General features: G+C 56.8%; 1 protein-coding gene across 12 annotated transcripts in view; it reads left to right on the top strand.

Moving 5' to 3' along the window:
* Window positions 1-24,924, top strand: part of SLC2A4RG (SLC2A4 regulator) — a 71,172-nt gene that overhangs the window by 31,893 nt on the left and 14,355 nt on the right. For 4 of the 12 annotated variants that reach the window (XM_054045735.1, XM_054045741.1, XM_054045744.1 and 1 more), the window contains 8 exons: window positions 676-785; window positions 1,716-1,963; window positions 3,276-3,376; window positions 4,455-4,737; window positions 6,039-6,158; window positions 7,526-7,638; window positions 8,615-8,713; window positions 9,319-10,225. In XM_054045735.1, the coding sequence (XP_053901710.1) occupies window positions 676-785; window positions 1,716-1,963; window positions 3,276-3,376; window positions 4,455-4,737; window positions 6,039-6,158; window positions 7,526-7,638; window positions 8,615-8,713; window positions 9,319-9,622 (1,378 nt within the window). In that variant the 3' untranslated portion in view covers window positions 9,623-10,225. Of the gene's footprint in view, window positions 1-675; window positions 786-1,715; window positions 1,964-3,275; window positions 3,377-4,454; window positions 4,738-6,038; window positions 6,159-7,525; window positions 7,639-8,614; window positions 10,226-24,924 lie in introns of those variants that run through there. The other 8 variants (XM_054045740.1, XM_054045743.1, XM_054045737.1 and 5 more) reach the window with 7 other exon arrangements.

Consider the following 24,924-nt stretch of genomic DNA (forward strand, 5'->3'; position numbering starts at 1 on the left):
GCCAGGGCTTTGTCAAGTTGGGCCTTAAAAACCTCTAAGGAAGGAGATTCCACCACCTCCCTAGGTAACCCATTCCAGTGCTTTACCACCCTCCTAGTGACATAGGGTTTCCTAATATCGAACCTAAACCTCCCCCACTGCAACTTGAGACCATTGCTCCTTGTTCTGTCATCTGCCACCACTGAGAAGGGCCGAGCTCCATCCTCTTTGGAACCCCCCTTCAGGTAGTTGAAAGCAGCTATCGAATTCCCCCCCCCCCCCCATTCTTCATTGAATGAATGTGGGAGTCACGATCTTGCCCCTGTCCCCTGTGTTTGGCTAGTGGGAGCCACACAAGCCCGGGTTGGGAGCGGGACTCAAATGGGGTGTGAAGTGCCTTTGCCCCCCGGGTGGCTGGTTCAGCCAGCAGCGACAAGATGGTTGCCTGGTGATGGGTGCGCAGTGGCCTGTGGGAATGGTGTTGGGCGGGGCCCACAGACGGGTGTCTCAGCAGGCTTCTTGGTGGACTGAACGTCGGTTCGTCTCGCCCCGGGGTTGGTGCCAGATGTCAGGGTGGCGTGTGGGCGTCTGCTTTCCCCACTGCTGCGGGGTAGCTCTGGGGCGCTTGGCAGAGTTACGGTCAGAGAATTTCTAAGCTGGATCTAACCGCTGTGTTCTCCGTTTTCTGTCTTTCAGAAAGCTGTCAGGCAAGGCGGGGATAGATGAAGTCATGGCAGCCGCAGTTCTCACCAGCCTGTCCACTAGCCCTCTAGTGCTTGGCAACCCGCCTGGCACCCTCAGCCCAGGTACCGATGGGATGCTGAGCCCCGAGGTGGGCAAGGCGGGGGTGTCGGGCCATGTGCTGTCTCGGTTACACCTCTGTAAATCCTGCATGATGTGGGGAATTCCTTGGAGCCTGGAGCGGAATTCAGGGCCCCGAGTCCCCTCGTAGGAGCACAGGGACTGGCCCTGAGGTCCATCTAGCCTGTGTTCCGGTGCCGGCTGCTGTCCGGGACAGATGCTTCGGAGGAAGGCGTAAGAACCCCGCCGCACCAGATGGGCGATAATCTGCCCTCCGCATGAAATCTCATCCTCGCCTCCAGTAGAGATTGGTTTAATAATGGGAGGCAGCATGGCCTAGGGCTGGAGCACTGGACTCAGGAGACGCAAGTTCTATTCCTGGCTCAGCCACTGGCCTGCTGGGTGACCTTGGGCAAGTCACTGCCCTCCCTCTGCCTCAGTTTCCCCATTTGTTACATGGGGGATACCGATACTGACCTCTTTGTCGAGTGCTCTGGGATCTGCTGGTGAAGGACACTGGAGGCAGTGCTCCTAGCCAGGGCTCTGGGACCTCCCCACGTCCCCACGGCACATGTAACAAAGGGCAGAGGTGGGGGGTGTTGAGTTGAGGCCTTTATGGCTTGAGGTTCCCATCAAGCATGGCAGCCCCTGCTGTAAAAACCCACTTGCGGGAGCAGACAAACCTACCTGCCTCTGATGCAGGAGATGTGCCGGTGGAGAAACCTGCCCTATGGCGCATGAAAGCTCAGACTGGGCGCGGCGCTTGCTGCCTGGGAGGGTCCCCCGGATGCCCCCTGGGCCGGCTCTGCCTGTGGGATTCCCAGAGCTCTGCTCCGAAGTTGGTTTATTTGCCGGAGCAGTGGAAGGGGCTGACGTCTGCGTGTCCTGGGGCTGACCCCCATGACTGGTGGGTGATTGAGTTCCTTTCCCCACAGCAGAGCCCAGCTGCGAGGCCTGGAAGGAGGGTCCTGCCATGTCCTCCAGCTACAGCAGCAGCAGCAACAACAGTGGGGACTGGAGCTGGGACCCGCCGAGCGACCGCTCCACCCCTTCCACCCCGTCGCCGCCGCTCTCCACCGACGTGGCCAAGAGCTTCCTGCCGGCCCCCCAGCTGGACGACGGCATCGAGGAGACCGAAGCGACCCACTTCCTCTTCGGAGACCCCATTCCCCGGAAGAGGAAGGTGCGGAGGACGGGAGCTGGAAGGGTGGGGCTGCCTGGTTTGGCTCAGGCTGCAGGGTCTGTCCAAAAGCAGCGCTGTGAGGAAGGCGGTTGGGGGGAGGAATCCCCAGGGTCCGGCGGAGCAGTGGTCCCCAAACTTTTGATGGTCGCGCCCCCCCCCCCCCCTTGCCCCTGTCTGCACCCCACCCCGGGAACCAGGTTGGGAGTGGGGCCATGGCTCAGGGGTGACGGGGCTGGGGGCGGGGCTGGGAGCAGAGCCATGGTGGGGACTGTGGCTGGGGGCTGGGCCGGAGCAGGGCTGGGGGCGAAGCAGACTCAGGCCTCTCTGCAGGCAGGAGAAAAAAGCTCGTCTCCTCCCCCAAATAATCAACTTGCTCCTCGTCCACATGCCCTCCCTGCCGGGCTGGGGAGGAGAGCTGGGCATTGTGCTGGGCCTTAAAGGCTGACCGGACTCGCTTTTTGGGACGGGCCTGGGGAGCGGGTTGCAGGGCCGAGGGGCGCTCCCGGTGGGGGCTGAATTACGGTAACAGCGAGGGGTTGTTGGCTCTGACTCTCCTGCCAAGCCTGTAATAGAACGTCAGAGTCCAGCGCCTTGCATGGCACATGGGAGCGAACAGGCAGCCGGAGCAGTTTGAACTGCATCCCTGCAGCGAGCGGGGCTTTCCCTACTGCAGCCCCTCTTCTAGCCCCAGGGCTTAATTTATGCCAGCTCATAGCCCCGGCGCCTCTGGGCCTGGCCGTTCAGAGCCCCCCGGCGCCTCTGGGCCTGGCCGTTCAGAGCCCCCCGGCGCCTCTGGGCCTGGCCGTTCAGAGCCCCCCGGCCCCTCTGGGCCTGGCCGTTCAGAGCCCCCCCGGCGCCTCTGGGCCTGGCCGTTCAGAGCCCCCCAGCACCGCTGGGCTTGCGGCATCAGTTATGAATGTAAAAAAATTACTTGAGCCGCGGCACCTCTTTCAGTACAAATTAAGCCCTGCCTAGCACCTTTCCTCTGGGCGCCCCAGCTGCTTTGCAGACCGAAGATAATGCCCCAAACTCCCCCCAGAGAGGGGAGCGTAACTGCCCATGTTACAGTTGGGGGAGCGGTTCAGGAGCTCACCCAAGTCAGAGGGACCTGGTGACACGGGCAATTCTCACTGTTCCCTGCTCCAACCACTGGACCACATTCCCTCCCCACGCACACTCAGCCCAGCCTGTGGGATTAAGCGCTGTGGCCCCCTTTCCAGGTGGGGGTCTGAGCCCCATGGAGCGGGGCTGCCTGGGGCCCCAGTGGGAGCTGTGACCCTCATTCATTCTCTCTCTCCCTCTCTTCCCCAAGAACTCCACCAAGGTGATGTTCAAGTGCTTATGGAAAAGCTGTGGCAAGGTTCTGAGCAGCTCCTCGGGGATGCAGAAGCACATTCGAACCGTCCACCTCGGGTAGGCGTGAGGGTGCGCTGGGTCCTGCAGTGCTCCGGGTGGTACCAGCAGCCAGTGCTGTAGGAGGAGGGCCGGGAAGGAAGGAATTATGTCCTATGGGCAGGGCGGGCTCTGCCAAAGCTCCTCCCCCAATTTTTTTCCCCACGTCTCTTGCGTCCATGTTTGGTTGCTTCCAGGTTACTTCTCCCTTCCTCGTCTCCCCCCATCCTGCCTTTACGTCTGCCATTGAGGAAGCCTTGCATTGCAGCCTCCTGTCTTGGAGTCCATCTGCTCCATCCCTTCCCTTAATCAGCCCGAGAGATCACTGAGCAATCCCCTCCCAGCCCGCATCAGTGGGGTGATTGGGCGTGGAGTCTCTCTGGCTCTCTTGCTGGCCCTCCAGCGTTGTTGGATAGGATGGGTGTGCCGCAGCGAGCAGGGTCCTTGTTGTATGAAGGCCATAGATGGTCCCAATTGTGGGGTTTTGGAGGGATGGGAATGACTGGGGGTCGGTGGTTTCTGGTTCTGCTTCTCTAGGAGGTCCAGTTCGCGTTTTCTCTCTTTCTCTCTCTGCTCTTTCCTTCTCCCCCATGGCCAGTTTCTTTAGTACCAAGATTCTCTGGTGTTCTCTTTCTTTTTCTGCAACCTGCAGTCTGAAAAGCTCCAACTTTGCAATAGCTTCACTGCTTGCTCTCATTTTCCATCCTTATTTCCCTTTCCCGAAATAAGCAAACAAAAAATAACAAACTGGGAGCCTCCTCCTGACTGTTCTTAGCCACCACACTTAAAGCCTCACTTAAAATCTACACCAATGCATGAAGTGCAAATCTTGCTCAATACAACAAGCTGCGTATTTCACCCTGCTCGCTGCGCTACTGTGACGGGATCCCCGCTGGGCCCCCTTAACTCTCTCCAGCCTGGGCTGTCTCTCTCAGTGCCTTGCTAGTGACCAGCAGCAAACCCCTCCAGGTGCTGCTATCCCTCAACACATCCGCATGTGGGATGCTCCCAGGAGGTAGGCAGGCCCCTTGGCCTTGCCCCCGTGGCTGGGTCAGGGCTGGAAATGCCACCAGCGCCTGACTCCGCTTTCTCTGTGCAGCCGCAAAGCCGACCTGGATCAGAGCGACGGCGAGGAGGACTTTTACTACACGGAGCTGGACGTCAACGTGGACTCGCTGACAGACGGGCTGTCCAGCCTGACCCCTGTCTCGCCCACCTCTTCGGTGCCCCCGGCCTTCCCTGTCCTGGAGGTGCAGCGAACCCCGCCGGTGCTGGTGAAGCCCGAGGACTCTGTGGAGTCTCCTCTGAGTCATTCAGCTCCAACGAGCCTGTGCCATGTCCACACGGACCACGCCTATCAGGTGGGCCATGTGGAAAAGCAGGTGAGACCGCATTGGTGGGGAAGAGGGACACAGATGGTAGAGTAATGCATGCTGGGATGTGTGGGCCCCTCGGTCCCTGAGCTGAGACCATCCCGGGCTCAGCCCAGTGCGAATCCATTGACGTCTCCCGCGTCGGCCCTGCCGAGTGTTCCTAGAACAGGGTGCAACTTTCCTCCACTGGCCTCAGACTGCGCAGCAAACGTTTTCAAACAAGGCTCCCAGATGGTATTTGTGGAAGGAGGCAGTGGCTGGGGTATCGGAGGCGCCTTTGGAGCATGGGCCCCCACCATGTTCCCCTGTTGGGAAGGAAACGCTTGTGTTACGCAGGGTGCTGCAGCGAGCCTGTGGAACTCACCGCTGCAGGAGGCAGGTTTGCCTAGTGGGACAAAGGCTCAGTCTGGCCTCTGATCTTTGCTCGCACGACTGGCCGTGCTCCCAGAAGCGTGTTTGCTCCAGTTTTGTGTGTGTGAGTCAGGCCGTTGGCCCCAGGCTGTCTGACCTGGATGCACCAGGTGGCGGCCTGGACGCTTTTGCAGGTGCAGCCAGGGGCACGTGTGGAAACGTGGGTGAAGTCACAGTCCAGCTTGAGGCTGGCTGAAGATCTGGAAAGTTTCAGGGAGGACAAAAGACGAAAGCAGCAGCTGCAGTTGCAGGGTAGAAATGATCAAGGGCTGTCGCGCCTCGTGTTTGGGGCAGAAATATCTCAGCAGCTGGGCTTTGGGGATGGTCCCTCCTTGCCCACCCCGGGTGGTATTTGGGGGGCTCTCAAGTGTGTGGCATGCGCCAGTGGGAGGCAGGACCCTGGAGTGAATGGGCAGCCCCTAAGCCCCACGCAGACCTGGGAGCCGAAACATCCCGTGGCAGGAAGGTTCTGAGAGCGCATTTAATGCCAAAACTGTGCTGGACTTGGACTCCCTCTGCTCATCTCTCCTGACCCCCCTCCCTCCCCTGTGCCACTGGAGCGTTCGGAGGAAGTGGTGGCCCTGCCCAGCTGGGCAGAGCACGCCTGCCGGATGGGAATGTGGGGGCCCATTCGGATGCCTGTGACGTCTCTTGGCACTGATGCTGTCTGTCAGGCCTGTCCAGAGCTCTGCCCCCTCTGGGCAATGCGGGCATAGTGCTGTGTTAGCCAGAGCTGGGCCCCACGCCGGGGAGGTCTTGCCAGCCTTTGCTGCCACTGACCCGCAGCTTGTCGCCTTTGGGGCAGCGGGGGCCATCTCCCTCCCCAGCTCTCCTGGCCGCCCCCCGTCCACGTGCCCAGATGTGTCTCATCCTCTCCTGGTTACGTTTGTGGCTTTCAGGCGATGGCTCCCGTCAGCATCTCAGCTGCTTCGAAAACCCTGCCTGGCGGGATGGGCTTCAGCATCTCCTGGCAGCCACCCCCAGCGCCACAGTCACCAGTTGTTTTTAAAGGGTCCCCGGTGAGTAACCAGACAGCCCCCCCACCCCCTGTGTTGGCTGGCAGGAGAGAGGCAGCCGGAGTCCTAGAATGGCCCGTACTGTTACCTCAGTGGGACATGCGGCTGCACTAAAACAGCCCAGATCATTCCCCAAACCCGTCCCGTCTACGGGTCCCTGCCCCAGAGGTGCCAAGCACAATACGCTCTCGGAGAGGAGGGATGCTCCAAGTCCATCAGAGGCAAAGGAGGGAGGCACAGAGCAATTTCCTGGCTAGAATTCAGCAGACACACAGTGGAAGTGCGTGTGCCGTGCAGGCTGGCGTCTGATCTGGAACGCCGTGCGCTGCAGGGGTTTGCATCTGTCTTGTCTCCGTTTTGCAAAACAAGTCCCGTTTCACGACAAGCCTGTGGCCTTTGACAGGGTGTTTTTGGCTTGAACCTGGGCTGGTTTTGCATGAAATTGGGACCCAGTTGCATTTAGAACCGTCACATTCCAGAGCAGAGACTCCAGAATGCTGCTTTCGGCCAGCAGGATTCGGCTTCCACGCTACAGCTTCTGCCTTGCAGGGTGTGGTGTGAAAAGTGGAAAACTTTTGGGCTGTGAAATGGTGCCAGGTAGAAAAGTTCCCTGTTTTCCTAGATCTTCGGTTATAATGTTTGGGCTTGCCTGGTGCCTCCTGCCTGGGGACTGCAGGACACTTCACACACACGTGCTAAGCTGCCTGTGCCCTGTGTGAGGTCGGGTGGTGTTTTCCTTTTACATATGGGGAAACTGAGGCACAGAGGTGCCATGAGTTGCACACGCTTGCACAGTCTGTGGCAGAACTAGGGCCCTGCTCTAACCACTAGGCCACGAAACGGGTGGCGCCGATTTTCCCCTAACCACAAGAAGGGAACCGGTCTTCTTTTCCTGACCCTGGAGGCAGAGCCAGGTTCCCCCACCCCAAGCGTTAACGCTTCCGTGGCTCTGGCTCGCCCTTCCCGTCCTCTTCAGTGGCAGGACACGTGTGGGTTGCGAGACCTGCAGACCAAGGGAGCTGCGGCATCTGCCATAGGCTGAAATGGACAGTCACTGCTTCCATCTGGCCCCATGAGGCCTCCTCGCCTGTGCCAGGCGGAAGGGCATAGGGTGCGTTCTGGTGCCTGGCACCCGGATCTCGGCTCCCAGGTCTCAGTGTGGGGACCATGGGCCGAAGGCTCCTTTGCCCTCCCATTGGCTAGTGTCCCCAGAGGGCAGATCCCAGCGGGGGCAGGTCTGTGCCGCTGCCCGGCAGCGACCTGTCTGCTCTCGCCCCCATGCTTGCTCTGCCCTGGCGGGTTTGCGCCTGCCAGGCCTGTGAGTGCTGGTTGTGACAGGAGGGTCTCACCGTGGGCTGTGTCGTCCCCAGGGCTGCCTGACTGCGCTCCGCCCCGTCGGCGTGGGAGAGAAGCGGCTGCAGATCCCTCACCCGACCGTCACTGCGGCGCCCCCCTCTGTGCCAAAGCCAGCCACGGGCACCAGGTAAGTTGGGGCAGTGCTAACCGCCCATTCCTGCCGGATCACAGCCCGACTTGATCCTCCTGGAGCTGGAACCTGGGGCTTTAGGGAGAAGTTGTCCCTGTTGCATAGACACCTAAGCCATCCCCTCCAGCCACACTGCCAGCCTGGGAAGGAGCCGAGCTCAGGGGCAGCTGGACACTTCAGGTGTGTGAGCGTTTAATCCCATCCGTGCCCCATAGACAGGTGGAGAGTAAAGACCACCTGGGGCTGCTCTGGGAGCCACATCCCTCCCCAGCTCCAGTAGCCGCCTTGTCTTACCATTCTCCACAGGCCAGGAGGGGAGGGAGACCCTGGGGGCCCTGGGGCAGGGGCCCGTGTCTGGAGTGTGGCTATGTGCTGCCCGGGGAGGCGGCCCAGCGGTGCTCCGGCAGCTCAAGGGATCGTGACACCACGTTAATGTGCAGCTTGTGCCGTGAGCGTACCAGGTGAAGGCGTCTCTGGGACAGGGCCTCAGGGAGACGGGGCACGTGAGGACCAGCCACCAGCTTGGCAAGGCCTTGCATAGTCTGCTCACGCCACTGAACAGATACCACGTTCTGAGGTCTGGTGTCTAACCATGTCCCGGCCTCCCCCATGTCCCCACTCCTTTCACCCGCCGCACAACTGGGGGGAAGCCTGGGGCGGGAGGAGAACTGCGCGGCGGGGCAGGACCGTGCCAGTTAAATGCTTCTAGAGACATGGGAGCTCTCTGTGCTGGGAGCCAGTGGGCTCTTGCTAACGCTCCACATTCAGTCCTACCCTGTCGGGTCTCCAAGATCTCGGGGATGCTGCTCCTGGCCAGAGGACTTGGCTCCGTTGGCTTGGGACAGCAGCGCCCTGGGAGTGCATTGGCCTGTGTTCCCGCTGGGCCCTGTCTCCTGCGCTGAGGGTGCTGCTCGCGCGCTCTTCTCCGAGGCAGAGCCCCGCTCTGACGGGCCCATCTGTTCTTCTCTCCTAGGAAGCCCCGCGGCGAGGCCAAGAAGTGCCGCAAGGTGTACGGGATGGAGAACCGGGACATGTGGTGCACAGCCTGCCGGTGGAAGAAGGCTTGTCAGAGGTTCGTCGACTGAGTGTCCCCCTGCCCCCCGCACCTGGCCCCGCTGCCCGAGCCCCCAGGCCCCTCTGGCTCCATTGGAACCGCTGAGCTCTGGAAAGTCAGCGTCAACGCTTTCTTCTTGCACGTTTTGCACTTCAGGTGCCTTCGAGCCCCGACCCCACCTCCTGGCCCCCAGGGACTCGGCCGTGGCTAGCCGGAAACTGCCCCGGACTCAGGAAAAAGGAGCCCGTTGGCCTGCAGTTGCTCTGAGGAATTGTAGGGCGGTGATTCTAGGCGTGGGGGGGAGGGGTGAAAGGAAGGGGCTGTCCTTGGAAAGGAAAAACTCATTCCCCCTCCACCCCGATTGGTGCGACACGGCTCCCAACGCCATCTTACATCAGGTTTCCTCCGGGATCGGGCCCCTGAGAGCCATTCGTCTGGCGCTATATTTTTGTTTTTATGCGGAGCCTTGTCCTGTCTCCTCCCCGCCAGCGTCGTGCTCTTGCCTCTTGGAAGCTTTACACTTACACACACGTACGCACGGAGCTTTTCTGATCACTCTCTTTTGGAAATAAGCTATTTTCTCTTCCTTCACTACGTTCCTCCCACCGTCTGACTGCCTTCAGGGATCTGGCCGAGCCAGGGATGTCCGTGCGCTGGGATCCGGCAGTATCAGCCGCCAGCTCCGTATTGCGCCGGGGGAAAGGAGGGGAGCGGACCTGGAGCCGAGAGCTCCTTTGCCTCGTGGTTTTTGCTTTGGAATCTCGCCGACCGCAGTTCGCCACCGAAATGGACTTTAGACCAAGAAAAGGACCCAGCTCGGCCTCCCGCTGCAGCCCGCTGGGATGTGCCGAGGTTCCGAGCAGCCGTTTTCTACCCTTCTTTTTTATCTCTTGGGTTTTAAGGTGCCATGTCCGATCTGAGTCCTGACTCTGGTGGGCTAAAACACCCAGCGTCCCTGGGGCAAGGGGGGACGGTGCTGTTATCTCCCCCACTCCTGCAGGGAATTCTCGATTGAGGGGTGGGGGGGGTGAGATGGACTCAGCCACAGATGCCTCAACCATTTGAAGATGCTTGTGTGGTCAGATCTTTGAGCTCTGTGTCCACGATGGACACGGGGGGGAGGAGGGGGTAACCCTGCCTCAGAATAAGCTGTGCCTGGGAAAAGCGGCCTCTCTTGACCATCCTTTTCTGCGTGGAAAATGTGGCTCACTACCTGTCCCTCCCCCAGCCGCACCTGTTCTGTCGCCCCTCTGCGTGCGGAGCCCAGCTCTCCGGGTGCAGTGACGGGGGACTTGTGGCCACCCAGAATGAGGTATTAAAGTTTTTTTTGTTTGTTTGTTTTTTTATAAAGGAAAAAAAAAAAACCAACCCCCGCTCCCGTGGCAACGAGAGCGCCCGGAAGTGCCTGCGTCAACGCGCCCATTTGCACTAAGCCAAACTGCACAAAGAGTTTTCTTTATTCTTTTCTTTGTGTGTGTGTTTTTTTAATAAAATATATTAAAGGTTGTATTTTAAATATTCCCTCCCAGGGCACGAGAGAGAGATGGAGAAAACCCTCATCTCCTTGCTTTCCAAAAGCATGTCTCTAGATTTGTTTCTGTAGGGACTATATTTCCCAGAATCCTTTCTCTTTCCTCCTACCCCCTTTGGACACCCTGTTTATAAGCAAGCAGCACTGGTTGCTGGGAAATGTAGTTTTCCCTTCGTGCATTTTTTTGTGTGTGTTTGCCCTGCAGTCTTGACTGCAACAACCCGGCCAACTTCCATTGGAATTTGCCTTGGTCGTTAACGTCCGAGATAATCCCCCCAAAATCCATTTGCTGGATGCAAAGACGCGAGTCTGTGTGTGCGTGTGTTTACGAAGCTGTATTTTGTAAGATAGTTTTTTCAATGTTTGTAGCCTGGCTCAATTCTATGTCTGTTGTTGTTGGTTTTTTGTAAACAAAACCAATTGTCTGTGCCCCAAGTGGCCCGGCTGAGGTGGATTTGAATGGAAAAAGCTCCCTATTCTGAATGTATAATGAATAATCCTCTGCTGCCTTTTGTGCCTGGGCAGTACGGTCTGTGCCGGGGGAATACTCCAGAGCTGTGGGCCTCGGCAGGGTGCTTAGGCAGGTGTCTAGTTTAAGTACATTAAGTGGTGCTAAGGAGACCACTGAAATCCCGCTTACGCCCACAGTGTAGGTGGGACTTGGGGGGTGTCCAGAGAGCCACTCTTGCTGAAACTTGTGCACCAGCAGAGACTTGTAGCAGAGCCCGGGGAGGCAGGTTTTCTGCTGCTCTTCCTGCGGCCACGTGTTTGGGCTGTGACTAGCGCTGGCGGAGTGATAATCACAAGGACAAGGCTTTAGAGAGTAACCCGCGATTTTCGGGCAACTGACCGGAGCTGCCTTCTTGGGCCCTGATTTTCAGCACTGAAAATCCAGGCCGCTCTTAAGGTAGCTCACGTCGGGCCCCTGGCCTCTCTAGGCTTAGAATAATTTTCGCCATGGGCTCTCTCCTGGTATTTTAATGGTAAACGATTTGACAGTTTCCCTTTGGCACAATCCCCGCTTTGCCTCACCGGGGCAGGTGATGAGGGGCTTTTTCACACTCATGCCTTTTGAATACCCCCACGCGCCCCATCTGTCCCCCCTCCCTTCTGCTTGTAAGTTGATCATCGCCACTAGCCCTTGGTGCTAGGCTGTGGGTGAACAATTGACCGATTAAATGTGGGGACTTTGTGCAATTTTCAAAACTGTTTGCTCTCCCCTTCCCGGCCCCCCCACCCCACCCCCCAGGTACAGTGTGTGTGGAGGGTGGCTCGGAGGAGAGAAAGCGTGTGTGTGTGGAGGTTGCCCTGGCCATAGGCTACCTGCAGAAACCCCTGCACGGAAACACGTCTGGAAATAGTTCAGTGACTCAGCCCTTCTACACCACCCGCCAGACATCGATTAATCTCCCAGCAGCTCTGTCAGCAACAATCATTAAGATGGGGAAACTGAGGCAGTGGGCTCGGCCCTTGCCCAAAGCCACAGGAGTCAGTGTGAGAAAGTCTTCCCTTCGCGGCTCCCGGTCTGGTGCGTAGGTCACTGCCTTGTGTTGTTGCTATTTTGTTCTGCTGGCAGCTGCCTAAAGCACGTCCCGCTTTGCGCTGGCACCCGGCTTAAAAAGCCAAAGGGGAAAGTGATCTTGAGCATTTCAAGGCCCTGCTTGGGCAGGGTCCCGCCTCCTTTAGCGCTGCTCTCCCCCTTGTCGCAGCAGGGCTGCTCCTGCTTGCTGTGGGTCCAGCCCTGGAAACCTGCAGCACCCCAGTCACGGGTGTGGCAGGTCACCGTGGTGAGAACTGGTCTGCAGGGCTGAGCCCCTCGCGAGTGCTTTCAATCTCCAGGGGTTTCGTAGGGACAGGAGGAAGTTTACATGTCCCATCTGCTTCAGCAGGTTGATTGCTTTCAGGGAGGTGAGGGCTTGGTGTAGCCAAGTGCCGGGCTGGGAATGGGTGTTCCGTAACCAGGGAGGTTACGATCTGATGGGGTGCACGGATCCAGGTTGTTTTTCTGCCACACCCACAGACTTGCTGCATGGCTTTGGGCAATCAATCCTCCTGCATCTGTTTCAGTGGGAGCGGAATTCAGTGCACCTCACCCCTGTGTAAAACAAGGATAATGCTGGCTGCCTCCAGGGGACAACATGAGACTTCATTCACAGATGGGTGTATGGTGCTGGGAGACTTGGCTAGGAGTGGTGGCAGGCCAGTGTGTGTTTGTAACTCGGATGGGGGAAAGGGAGCCCTGCTCAGGTCTGTATTGGTGTGAATGCTGCGGGGGAGCTCCTGAATGTGAAAGGTGCAGGACTGGGAGTCAGGGCCGTAGTTTGGGAGTGTTCGTCTCGTGTGTCTGGCTGAGAAGTGACTCCATGGAGGAACGCCGTGTCCCGGTTTCCATCCTGCATGGATTTGGGGTGTAGCAATCGCCTGCACAAACCTGCCCTCTTTGGGTGTGTTTAAAACAAAAATCAGCCCCCCTCCCCCACCCATTAATAGAGCTCTGATTGGTCGGAAGCACAGGAAGAAAACAGTAGCGGGAGGGTTGTGGTGTGGGAATGCCTAGCCCAGTGATTCCTGGCCTGCTGTCGGTGTGGAGGGGTGACTGTATGTTTTGGGGGCGGGGGTGAGCTGTGGGGATTCTAGCCTGATGATGCTACAGCTGCCCATGTGATCAAACTGGGGGGGGAGGTTGGTTTGGTTTGGTTTATTTTTAAGTAAAAAAAAAAAAATAATCCTGAGAATTTTAATGGTTCTCTGAATGTTCAGTGGCATTTTCCCATTGTTGAAAAACGTCACCGAAAGTTCGGTTGGAAGTTTTGCCGGTTCTGCTGGGCAACAGTCTGAGGGGAGGGCTGGGAAAGCAAAGGCCTGGGACACCTGTTTCAGAATTGCCGCCATCTTTTACGGCCCCTGAAGAATTCCCCAAGATGGCTGGAGAGACTTTAATGGCTGCAGCTCCCTCCTGGTTGCTCAGCTGGTGCTGTCCTTGGTTGTCAGGCTCCGCTCATGGGAGCTTTGTCCGATCATTCTTGATCTCCTGCCTCCGGTCTCCAGACCCCTGGCTCAGGATGGTTCATAGAGCTAGTGTTACAATGGCTTTGTAGGGGGGGCTCTGACTAGCCATGGGCCTATGCCGGATCCTTCCAGGGGAGAGGGGTCAGGATGCAAACCCCAGATCCAGCTGGTGCCCGCTCTATTTCTCAGCTGATCTGGTGGGATCATAGGGAGAGCTCAGCGGTTTGAGCATGGGCCGGCTAAACCCAGGGTTGTGAGTTCAGCCCTTGAGGGGGCCATTTAGGGATCTGGGGCAAAAAAATTGGATGATTTAGTGGGGGATTGGTCCTGCTTTGAGCAGGGGTTGGACTAGATGGTCCCTTCCAACCCTGATATTCTATGAATCTCCTGCCAAACCTTCCCCTCACTTATCCCCAGCTAGAACCCCTGGCCAGGTGCCTCCTTGGCCAGCTCCGGTGCTCAGACTCAGAGCAAGGTGATGTGGGGCTTGGCGCAGAGGGCCCCGGGCAGCAAGGCAGCGGAGCAGCCGGTGGGGCAGTATCCCAGCACGGTTCTAGAGAACGGAGCTCACCCACCCACGCTCCAGGACGGATCATTCTGAGCTCTGCTGTTCTGGGCTATTTTCCTCCTAAAGCCTTTTTCTTCCCTCTCAAGCTCCGTGGGTCCATATTCGCCCCTTGCCCCACCATTCCTGAGCTTCCCAGCCACTCAGAGCTACTGGATCCAGCAGAACCCGCTGTCTCTGGGGGAGCTCCCGGGGAAGGCTGGAGGGTTGCATGCCCCAGGCTTCTCTCAGGGTAGAACACTGCATGGTGTAGCGAGGACCTGCTCGCACTAACCCTTGTCCGCCGCCGGGGCACAGGTTCGAAGCTGGTGCTGGTCTGTAGTCACCAGAAGTCTCCCTTTGAGGGACCCGAGCCCTGCCTGTGGTGTGCCAATTCTGAGGGTAAATCAGGGAGTTTGGGGCCTGGGATTGGCCCTGCTCACTAGCACACAACTCACTTTTATTAAGAAAGCGAATTTGCACTGTGATTTCCCCAGACAAAGTGAGGAGGGGAGGGGTGTGCCTCTTGCAGCCACGGGCAAAGTGGAGAAGCGTAATCCCAGGGAAGGGGCTGCCCAAGCAACAGGGTCAGTGCTGCTGGCACCACTGGGCCTGGTGCGTTAATGACTGTTTCATTGCTTTCTTCAGCATGTTAATCCCCTTTTGCTGGAAGATCTCCCCACGAATTCCCAGGACCTCCTCCCGTAGGGCTCGGTTCCTGCTTCCCCGGCTCAGTGGAAGTAGGGTGGGATCCTAGCATTGTCCCAGGTGACAGCACTGCACACTGGAGGATTTCTCCTGGTGGGGGGAGTTTGTCTGGGCCTCGGGCTGGTTTTGGCAGGGTTGCAGTTCTAGTGCGTGGCGGGTCTCAGCGATACGACAATCCTACATCCCCAGATGCAGGCCTGTGGCTGGTGTCTTTTAAAGGTCCAACAGGCGCATCCACTGGAAATAGTATTTATGGGGAAGTGGTAGAAACGTTGCCTAAAGCTAGCATGCTGAGCATGGGACCGGCCTGCAGGGGGCAGGTCGGCCCAGGCTGGAAGGAGCGAGGTCATCCCATGGGTGCTGATCGTGTTCCTAAGCCATAAAGCAGAGAATAGTCTCTTCCCTGCCCTGTGGGAAAACCCCTCTGTGGTTTGCTATGCAGGGTCCTGGCTTGACGGGTATCAAGTGGAGATGGGGCCCTGCTGGCAGGACCGTGGGTGTGATGGGGGATGGGGCTGTGACACGCAGCTGGCTGGAATTGCTGTCTCAGCTCCAGGTTGCAGCACACAGGGGTCCCTGCACTGGGAGGGTTGGTGCAGGTGGCTGCCCAAGGAATCCTGGTGGCCTTTTTCCTTTCTCTGGTGGCACTTGATACAAGCGAGCTTGATGCTGCGGGAGAACAGAGCTGCCAATGCTACCTACCTGGCCATGGCAAATGCAAGTGACGGAGGCTTCTGCGCCTTTGTGGCTTTGAATGGCTTTGGCTGGCAGTGCCACCCTCGCCCCAGAGATTGGCCACCAGCTCCCTGCCCTGCGGGGACGTTTCACCAATTCTAGCTTCACTGCTGCTGCTCACAGAGGTGTCGCCTTCGGCTTTGTGCGGCGAGGGAAGGTAACTGGTTGCGGCGAGTGCCCTGACGGAGCTGTGTGTTCTCCTAATGCAATGGATACGTTCTTTGAGCCAGATGAACAGGGAATACGTAACAGATATTTGGGTGGACCGAAGATGTGCTACGTACTAGCCACACTCCGAACACCCGCATGCCCTCTGTACAGGCAGTCACAATTCAGGGGACTTGAGCCATCCCCCTCCCTAGAGGTGAATTTAGCTCTGACCTGTGTGAACCTGCTGGTCATCGGGCAATGAATGTAGCTTGTTTGTTTCCCCAGGCTGCGTGATGTTACACATTTCTCTGACCGTGTGGGACACTGACAGGTTCATGCACTAGGGGTCTTTGTAGGTACTGATGCTTTTTGCAGCTGCACTGAAGCAGGGTTGTTGGTCCCTCTGCTTGGATTTCCTGTCCCTTGTCTGGCCCTCGTGGGTTCCTTTAGGAACCTGAGGTCCTGGCTAAGACCACAAAGCTTGGGCAGGAACGGGTGTCAGACCAGCCCTTTCTCTAGTCCCTGTCGCCTACCGTCCACTGCTGATTACAGGTACTGAGCCTGCATTGCAAACTAGCCCCAGTGCCCTGGCAGACAGCTGCTCTGTGGTGGAAGAATGCACCAGGGCCCGTGCATGAGCTGAGCCAGCACTTCCTTCCAAAGAGGGCCGAGTGTATCGCGAAGGGGGGGTGAGGCACCACGTGCCAGGTCCCATGGTGCCCCATTGACAAAGGGGAAGGCATGATCATGCACTTTGTAGGAGCCCTGCAGCCTAGTCAGTCCTCATTTGAGCTGTTCAGACTGGAGGAAAAAGCAAAGATGAAGAACGCGAGCAGGTGCAGTCCGAGCCTGCGATCGGCTCCTGTGGGATCCCAGCACTTGCTCACGTCAGTCAGGACCAGAGCCGGGGGGGACGCGCGCTAGGCTGAGCTCGGTTGGTGGGGAAGACAGGAAGAGGCCATGCCATCTCCCGCAACTGCGCAAACCGGCCCAGGTTGCTGGCTCGAGGCAAGAGGGACCACGGCCCTTGGGGAGCCCAGGCTTGGCCGGGGAAAAGTAATGAAGCCAAACAGCACTTTGAAAAGGAAAATCAATGTGTGAAAGGGGGGTTTGTAAACGGCAATTAAAAAAAATAAACAGAACAAGTGAAACCGGCCTTGGAATGACCTGGGCTAGAATGTACAAAACCGGCCCAGGGACTTGCCCTCTGGGACCCGGGATTGTGGCACTTCCTGGCAGGGAGGGGTGCGGCTGGGGCGGGCTCTGCTCGGGCTGCCCCTTTTTCAAATTTTCTTCCAGGGTTTTGCAAGTGGAATTTGGGCCGATGCTATTTGTCGCACGTGTGCTTCGCTCAGGTCCCTCTTGTGCCCGGAATCGTGTGCCCCTGGAAGGGAGGGTTTGTCAGAGACAAGAGAAATAAAAGATTTGTGTTTTTCAGATTCATTCCTCTGTCTGCCTTTTGTGCACGGCTCGGGGGGGAGGAGTTTGGGTGGGGCGGCTGATCTACCCCGCTGGCTGCTGGATCGTAGGGCCGTGCAGTGGGGCTGGTGGGAGCTGGGTGTGTAATGCCCCATCCCTAGTACTCACCAGTGGGGAATGGAACACGGGAGCGGGTGACACGAAGTTAGACTTGTACACAAATACTTCCCTGGCTTGGGGCCTGGGGCTGTGGCCTTTACTCCTGCCACCAATGGAGTGACTCCGTCAGCTTGCAGAGCAGTAAACCCTTGGATGGAGCCGCCACCGGAGGGCATGTGGTGCATGGAACCAGCTTGTTGCATTTCCCAGGACTGGTGCTTTGTTTCTCCACAACCCATCTGCAGACCGGCGCCGGTCCCTGAGATTTCCCTGACCGTTTAGGAAGGCAGCAAGCCAGTTCCTGCTATCAAAAAGGTTGAGAAACCCTGAACTTTGTGCCTCCGGGGTAAACTGTACTTGCAGCCCTTTGGGTGGTCCCAGCTCCCCCACCACAGAGCTTTCTCCAGCATCGTCACCCCTTGCAGTCCCAAGGAAAATGGGACAAGTTGGGCTTGCTCCCTGGCCTGATGGAGCTTCCATCCAGCAGTGATCGGGGCCTGCAGCTGACTGTTGGAAGGATGCAGCCAGGCGCCCAGCAGACACGCAGCTGTTTTGTTTGAAAACTCAGCTTGCAGCTGGCTGCCCCAAGGCAGAGAACTGAGACCAGGTCACGAGGAGCGCTCTGCCTGCGTGGCTGAAGCGGTATCTCTACGGGCCACGTGTTCCTGGTGTGGACGCAGCTTAGTCCAAGGAACATGCTGGCACCAGCGCAGCTCGGCTGGGCTAGCTCTGGCTACACTATGGCCTTGTGCCGGCTCAGCTCTGTCCGTGACAAATCCCACCTGGGCTGGACAGAGCTCTGCCAGCTGACACCCCTGGTGATTGCCGCTCCATAACCCGTCACTTCCTACAGGTGCCACCACCTCTTCTGTCTTAATCAGGCCCTGACATCAGTGGGTTGTGGCCACATTCTACCTGGGGCAGGATGGGGTCGCAGAAAGTCCCCGTAAGCAAACCCATGGCTCTTCTACAATGAGGCACTGTCAAATTATCTCCTGGCTCAAACCATCTTGTATCCCCACCTCCGTCAGGGTCCCCCAACCCCCTAACCACGGCACTAGCTACCAAGGAAAAGTAACCCTGGCAAAGTCTAGGTACTTCTAGCACTGGTGTAACTGAGGAGCCGGGAACAAGGAAGAGGCGCCCGTGTGGTGGGCCAGCTCTCCGGGGGCTCAAGTGGGACCAGCTGCTCAAGTGGCCCCGCTCCCTGCCATCCAGCGCTCTAGCGCCCGGCCAGCCCGCAGCGGTGCTGGGAGGAGTGCAGGTTGAAAACAGATGTAACGTACTCAAAGGGAACTCCTGCCCCACCAGATACCAGGTGAGGGGTCTGCACAGGGGTCCCAGCTAAAGGCCACAGAGGCTTGTGCTGACATGATAGTAACAATGGCGGCCTGGCTTAGACTGCTGCAAGTCCACATCCGCCTGGGGCACATATTGTGCTGCCCCTCAACCAGTGGCCCCCGCGTAGGGCCCTCCTGCCCATCTAGGCCAGGCCCCTACTGTGTGGGCTAAAGGAGAATCTACCTTAGCTCAGCGCTATAGGGCCTGTGGTGCACACACCCCATGGAGCCACTCTGATTCCAGCCAGGGGCACAGGGCCGGGTATAGGCTGCCCCCGCACTTCTCCCTTGCTCCCACCCCAGCTCATTCCAACAGGCCCTGAGTTCAAGGGGTTGTGAGGCAGAAGGCTCAGAGACGTCTCCTCTCCTGCACAGCAGCGCAAGCGTCAGACGCTCTGGGGAGCAGCAGTCTCTCCTTTAACCCGTCAGGCACATACACAGCTCCCCCCTCGAAGGGAAGCTCCGTGCTCTGCGCCTGCCGCGAGTGCTGGCTCCGCAGCTCCCATTGGCTGGAAACCCTGGCCTGCCATGGGAGCTGCGTGGGCGAGGGCAGCGTGTGGAGCCACCCTTGCGCCTAGGTGCCGCAGGGACATCCCGTCCACTTCCGGGAGCCGCCTGAGGTAAACGCCACCCGGCGCCTGCACCCTGAACCCCCTCCTGTATCCCAGCCCTAAGCCCCCTCCCAGAGCCTGCACCTCAACCCCTTCCCGCACCCAAACTCCCTCCCAGAGCCCACATAACCCATCCCCTCCTTCACACTGAACCCCTCGGCCGAGCCCAGCGCTCCCTCCTGCACCCCTCATCCCCAGCCCCACCCCAGAGCCCTCACCCCCCCTGCCCCCACCTGCACCAGTCTGGTGAAAATGAGTGCGGGGGGGGGAGGCGTGAGTGGGTGGGAGGAGCCTTGGAGAAGGGGCAGGAGGCGGGGCAAGGGTGTTCGGTTTTCTGCAAGCAGAAAGTCGGCGACTCTATCCTCTCCGCCCAGTGTAGCCCCCCACAGGGCAGGTGCCGGCTGTGGCAAAGCCCGCCCCTCCCGCCCCCTGGCTGGCAGCGACCCGAGCCGAAGTAGGTGGGCGCCACTTGTCGCTGGCACAAGCCAAAGCAAAGTGTCAGGGGCAGGCCCCGGCCCTAGGCCTTAAGGGACGCCCCCGGCACTGACCTGCTCCCCCCTCGGCTCAGCTGCCCTGCCCCAGCCACGCATGGGCGTGTTGCTGCGGGGCCAGGTGGAGCTCGGGCTCCCCCTGCTGCCCATCACCCGATACTGCAGCTCGCGCCATGGCAGGCCACCCGCCGCTCCTCACCAGAGCAATGCGGGGCGTGTTACAAACAACTCCTGGCTGGAGGCAATGCACAGCAAGGCTGCAGCTCCCCCCCACCCCCGTATGCAGGCATAAGAGTAAACTGCCCTCCCCCAACTGCCCCCTCAGGACACCTGGGCCAACAGCAGCCTCAGGGGCTCAGCGGGTGTCCTGTCCTGCAGCACTAAACCAGCCCTGTGGGTGCAGGTCACGCCACCGCCCAGCTAAGCCTCAGACACCAGGCTCCAGGGGGCGGGTGTGTGTGTGTGTGGATGTGCACACACATGCTCTCTTGCAGCAGCACCTCCCTGGTAGGGTGACCCTGTGTCCCGGTTTGGCTGGGACAGTCCCGTCTTTAAGCCCTGTCCTGGCCGGCCGGCTTTGTTTGGCAAAACTGGATATACGTCCCAGCCAACTGGTCACCAGTCAGCAAGTGCCAGGGTGCCAAAAAAGTGGGATGTGCCATCCCCCATGGGGCACAGAGGAAGCAAGTGGCAATACCAGCCCTGCACCGGAGGGAGGGTCAGGGAGAGCGGCTTTGGCCAGGCCAGCTGTGCATGGGCAGGCAGCAGGGGGTCTTGAGCTGGCCCCATGCAGGTACTGGGGAGGTGTCGATGGGGGCTTTGGGCCAGTCCTGTGTGGGTGGCAGTGGGGCTTGGGCTGGCTGCATAGGTGGACAGTGGGGCCTCATGCCAGCCTCACATGTGGGGAGAGAAGGGAGGGTGTCTCAGGCCAGCCCACCCTTGCTGGCAGAAGGCAGGGGGGGCTGCAGGTTGGCCCCTGTGTGGCGTCCTGTTTTCTCTTTGGGAAAATAACATCTCCCTTCTCCGTTGGAGCATTGCTGGTGAAGAGGCGCCTGCCAAGCCCTTGTGAGGGCAAACGGGGGGTGGTGAGGAGCTATTCATCCTGCCCCCTTCTCAGGCTGCTCGCTCCCTGTGTGTCCCAGCGTATACTGCACTGTGAGCCTGCGGCCGCTACGCTGAAGCAGTGATGGCGCGCAAGCGGCCAGGTGAGCAGCTAGGCATGAAAGGAGACAGCTGCCCATGGTGGACGGGGGTGAATGGGCCCAGGGGAGATGTGTATTTCCCCTCAGCTACGGCAGCTTCTCCCTCGGCCCACTTCCACCACCCGAAGCCGGAGTGGCCGCAGCCAAATCTACTAGAGGGCAGCGGGTACCTCTACACCAGGTTACTAACGGTTCAGCGCGTAGGAAGAGCTAGTGGGGTTCTTGCCCATTTTACCTATTGTGTGTATTCAATATAGCTGGGGCCAGGGTCTGTTTTTCCATGTGTCCCCCCCCACCCCCTTACAGGAAGGAAAACACTTCACAGCAATAACGAATGGGCAAAACCTAGACCCCCAAATGTATTTAAAGCAAGACGTGCAGGCACTCTACTGTCACTGCCTTTGATTGCTGAGGCTGTTATACGTTTTGTTAGATTAGAGCCACTTTTAACATGCAATAAGATGCTTACCAGCATTAAATGGTCCCAAACCCCACTTCAGAATCCACGACGGGAGGAAGTGGAGGAGAACTGGGACTTGAAATTATACTGACATGAAAAAGGGTAAAGTCTACTCTAGACTAAGTTAGAGTAACCCTTCAGCCAGGAGTAGTTAGCAGCAAAAATAACCAGCTTCAAATATCTAGGTTTCAGAGTAGCAGCCGTGTTAGTCTGTATCCGCAAAAATATCTAGGGTTCCTTTCAGAATGAAACAAATACCAGCTCAAGCCCCTCCCCAGATACCTGGGAAACTAAATGCCTTTCCTGGGCATCTTTAATAGGCAATACTTCCCCACTCGCAAGCATGGAGTGTGAGTATGAGACATTTAAGGAAAAGGGGATGCAGAATCAACTCAGGAACAGTAACAACACATGTATGTATGTATAAAATAAATCACCCATCCCCATGGTATCTTTGGCAGAAGATCAGCTCAGTTCCCGAAGGGCTGGTGTGATCAGGGCTGGCTCCAGGCACTGCGCAGCAAGCAGGTGCTTGGGGCGGCTAACGGAAAGGGGTGGCACGTCCGGCTCTTCGGCGGCGGGTCTCTCAGTCCCGCTCAGAGGGAAGGACCTGCCGCCAAATTGCCTGCGAAGAATGAAGCGGCAGTGGTAGAGGTGCCGCCAAAGTGCTGCCGCTCGCGACTTTTATTTATTTTTTTCCCGCCGCTTGGGAGTGGCAAAAACGCTGGAGCCGGCACTGGGTGTGATACCTGATAAGAAAACGTCCCTTTAACAATTTCTCTCCCCTTCTCCTTCTCCTATTACACCCTCTCATTGTTGTTTGGTTGTCACAGTCACCTTCCCCCTCTGCTACTGCACTTCACTCATCATTGATTATCCCTGGTTAGCAAACTCCAGAGCTCAGCAGGCCCATCTGCAACCCCTAGGGGAAATACTATACAGTCTGGTCCTGAGTCATCTTCATTTAACTCAGCTGTGATTCTTTCAGTATAGTAGAGACAATATTTAGCCTTTTGGAGTCTGTCCATATTTCACTATCCAACCTTGCCAGAGAGTGGATTTGGTTAGGGTGACCCCTCATCCAGGGCACATTTGGTGCAGTTCTTTTGCCTTCTATCACTCAGCAAGAACAACAACATTTCATTATCCTTTCACCCAAAAAACAAAAACTAATTTTCACCACCACCCCTAAAGCTTTTACATAACAAAAATGCAAATGAGGCCTGGCTAATGGTCTCTTCTCCCTGATCACCAGTAGATGGCAGCAGAGAGCTCTTTCCCCTACAGAGTTTCTGCCCATCTGGCGTTCTCAAGCAGCTCTGGGCCACTTTCCACTGCTCGCCAATAAATGGTAACAGCAAGCGCCCTCCACTCTAAACTCCAGGCTACAGGACTTGCATCACAAACGTGAAAAATGTTAAGGCTGTAAACCCAAGTATGCAACATTTAGGGAATGCCAGATTTACAATTGCCCATGCCCCCTTAATCCAGACTCCACATGCATCCATCCTGTCCACTAGAGCAGCAGAATCGGGGGTCAGAAGCCCCCTGGAGGGCTGTGAGCAGGTTTTGGGGACGCCAACAGGGCCAGCATTAGACTTTCTCGGGCCCAGGGCAGGAAGCCGAAGCCCGCCGCATGGCGTCGAAGCGCAGGCCTTAAGCCCCACACCACCTGGAGCTGAAACCAAAGCCTGAGCAATGTAGCTATGCAGGGGCCCCAGGCAAATGCCCGGCTTGCTACCCCGTAACTACGGCGCTGGCTTTTATATGCAGAAAACCAGTTATTGTGACACGGGGGGGCCATACAGTTTTTATAGCATGTTGGGGGTGGGGGGCTCAGAAAGAAAGGTTGAAAAGTCCTAGAGGAGGCAGGGGTCCTGTGGGACAAATAGCATGTAATTACAGACTGCACCCCAATGCATGTACACAAGGGGGCCAGACTGAGGTTGCCCATGTAGCCTTAACTCTGGCATTCCCTAACTTTTGAGTTCAAGGCCTGGCTCTTGGTTTTGGGGCACTTCAGGCCGGCGCTGCAGGAGGTGGTTGCTGTGCAGCACCTACAGGCCTGGGGAAAGACTACGTCTCCCACATGGTGACGGGAGAGTGACCTGCAAGTCTCACTGGGGGGAAGGAGGGCTCATGGGGAAACCTGGGTGGGAGACAATGTTTAAGGACTCCAAAGGGAATGGGCCAAGGGGATAGGGGCTCAAAGGGAGCCTCAGTGCCATGGTGGTACCCCTGAAACAGCAGCTGCCTCCACCCCGGGTAGCATTGAGGACGGAGACTGTTTCCCTGGCCTTCATGACAGTGCCAGCCTGTGGCCATGAGGAATCACTGCAGAGGATGGAATTCCTAGCAGCCTTTGATGGGTGCATAGGAGAGAATGTGGTTGGAGGTGGAACAAGCTCCTTGGGGGTGATGTAAAAGAAAAGGCCACACAGAGATCTGCATTTTCTTGCTTCCTCCTCTTCAAATTTACAAGATTTTCAGGCTCCTTTCAGAAACTCTTCCCTGCACCCCCAGTAGGGGGCCTCACTGTTTGAGAAAGCCTGTTCTGAGAACGGCATTCTCTGGGCAGAACACAAATGTCATGGGGAACCCTCCAAACATGCACATGAAGCACAGCGTTTAAAGCCAGACTTCCTCTCACCTTCTCCCATAGCTCAGTATAGTACAAAGGGCCATAACTAGGAGTAGTGGTGTGGAATTACGAAAGGGAGGCCTTTTGCTTATGATATTAAGGAAAACTTCCCAAGAGGTGGAATGTCTTCCTAGTGAAGGGAAGCCCCATCGTTTGGGACATTTAAAACTAGACTTGTCAAACAGTCATAAAGGTACAGCTGGAAACATGTTCCTACATCAGTGGGGAGATGAGTTGGGTTACCCCTCAAATTTCTATTACAATTTTTCAATGAGGCCTGAGGAAAAATGGTTTTCAGTTTAGTAAGAAAATCTAAGCTAAGGAAAATGTCCATCAAAATGTAGAAATGTTAAAGAAAAACTTCAAACCAGAGCAACTCAGTCGGACTCCAGATCCACTGATAGGAAAAAGGGAGCTCAAGGAAGAAGGGATTCATGCTTCTTTACAAATCTCCCTGCATGAGCTGGACTTAACATGGTCCCCTCTTATTCCAAAATGAATAGTTTTGATGCTCAGGTGGGCTTCGACAGGGTGTCTCTGTGGAGACAATTTAATGGGGGAAAAGGCCATTCAAGAGTCTGAACCAAACTCTCTCAAGTGATATTATGGGACACTTGGATGTCTATCATGTCTCAATCAGTGTGTGAAAAAACCAAGACAACGTGTTTTAGCAGCAATTTCCCAATTTATTGAAACTGATTGATTTTTGCAAGTATGTCTAAGCTAATCCCATCACATAAAGTAATCATAATCAATAGGCATACCTTCGGCATGCCTAGGCAGACAAGAAACTGTGAGATCAACTAGAAAATAAGGTAATATTTACCTGAACTACATTTACAGAAAATCAGTACAACACACAGTCATGTTCGCCCACTGACTTCTGATTACTAAAATCTCCCCACCTCCCCAAAATATTAAACACATCTCCAATACAAACACAGGTTTATAATAATTAATATAAAGTCAGTATAATATAGAATATTCCCAGCAAAAAAAATAGTCAACAATCTTCAAACACTGTCTTGGTGTTTTTTGTTATTTTTAGTTTTATTTTTGTAGACAGGTTTAAAGCATGTTGAAAAATAAATATATATGAAAGCATACACACAGCACTCTTACTATGCAGAAATTCTAAAAAAGGCAGAAATCCAAAACACAATATAGAATCTAAAAATAAAAAGAACCATTAAGTATGGCTTTCTTAAGAGTTGCACATGTCACAGAAT

Source organism: Malaclemys terrapin, chromosome 12 (assembly GCF_027887155.1).
Source record: "Malaclemys terrapin pileata isolate rMalTer1 chromosome 12, rMalTer1.hap1, whole genome shotgun sequence".
In the NCBI taxonomy this organism is placed as follows: Eukaryota; Metazoa; Chordata; order Testudines; family Emydidae; genus Malaclemys; species Malaclemys terrapin.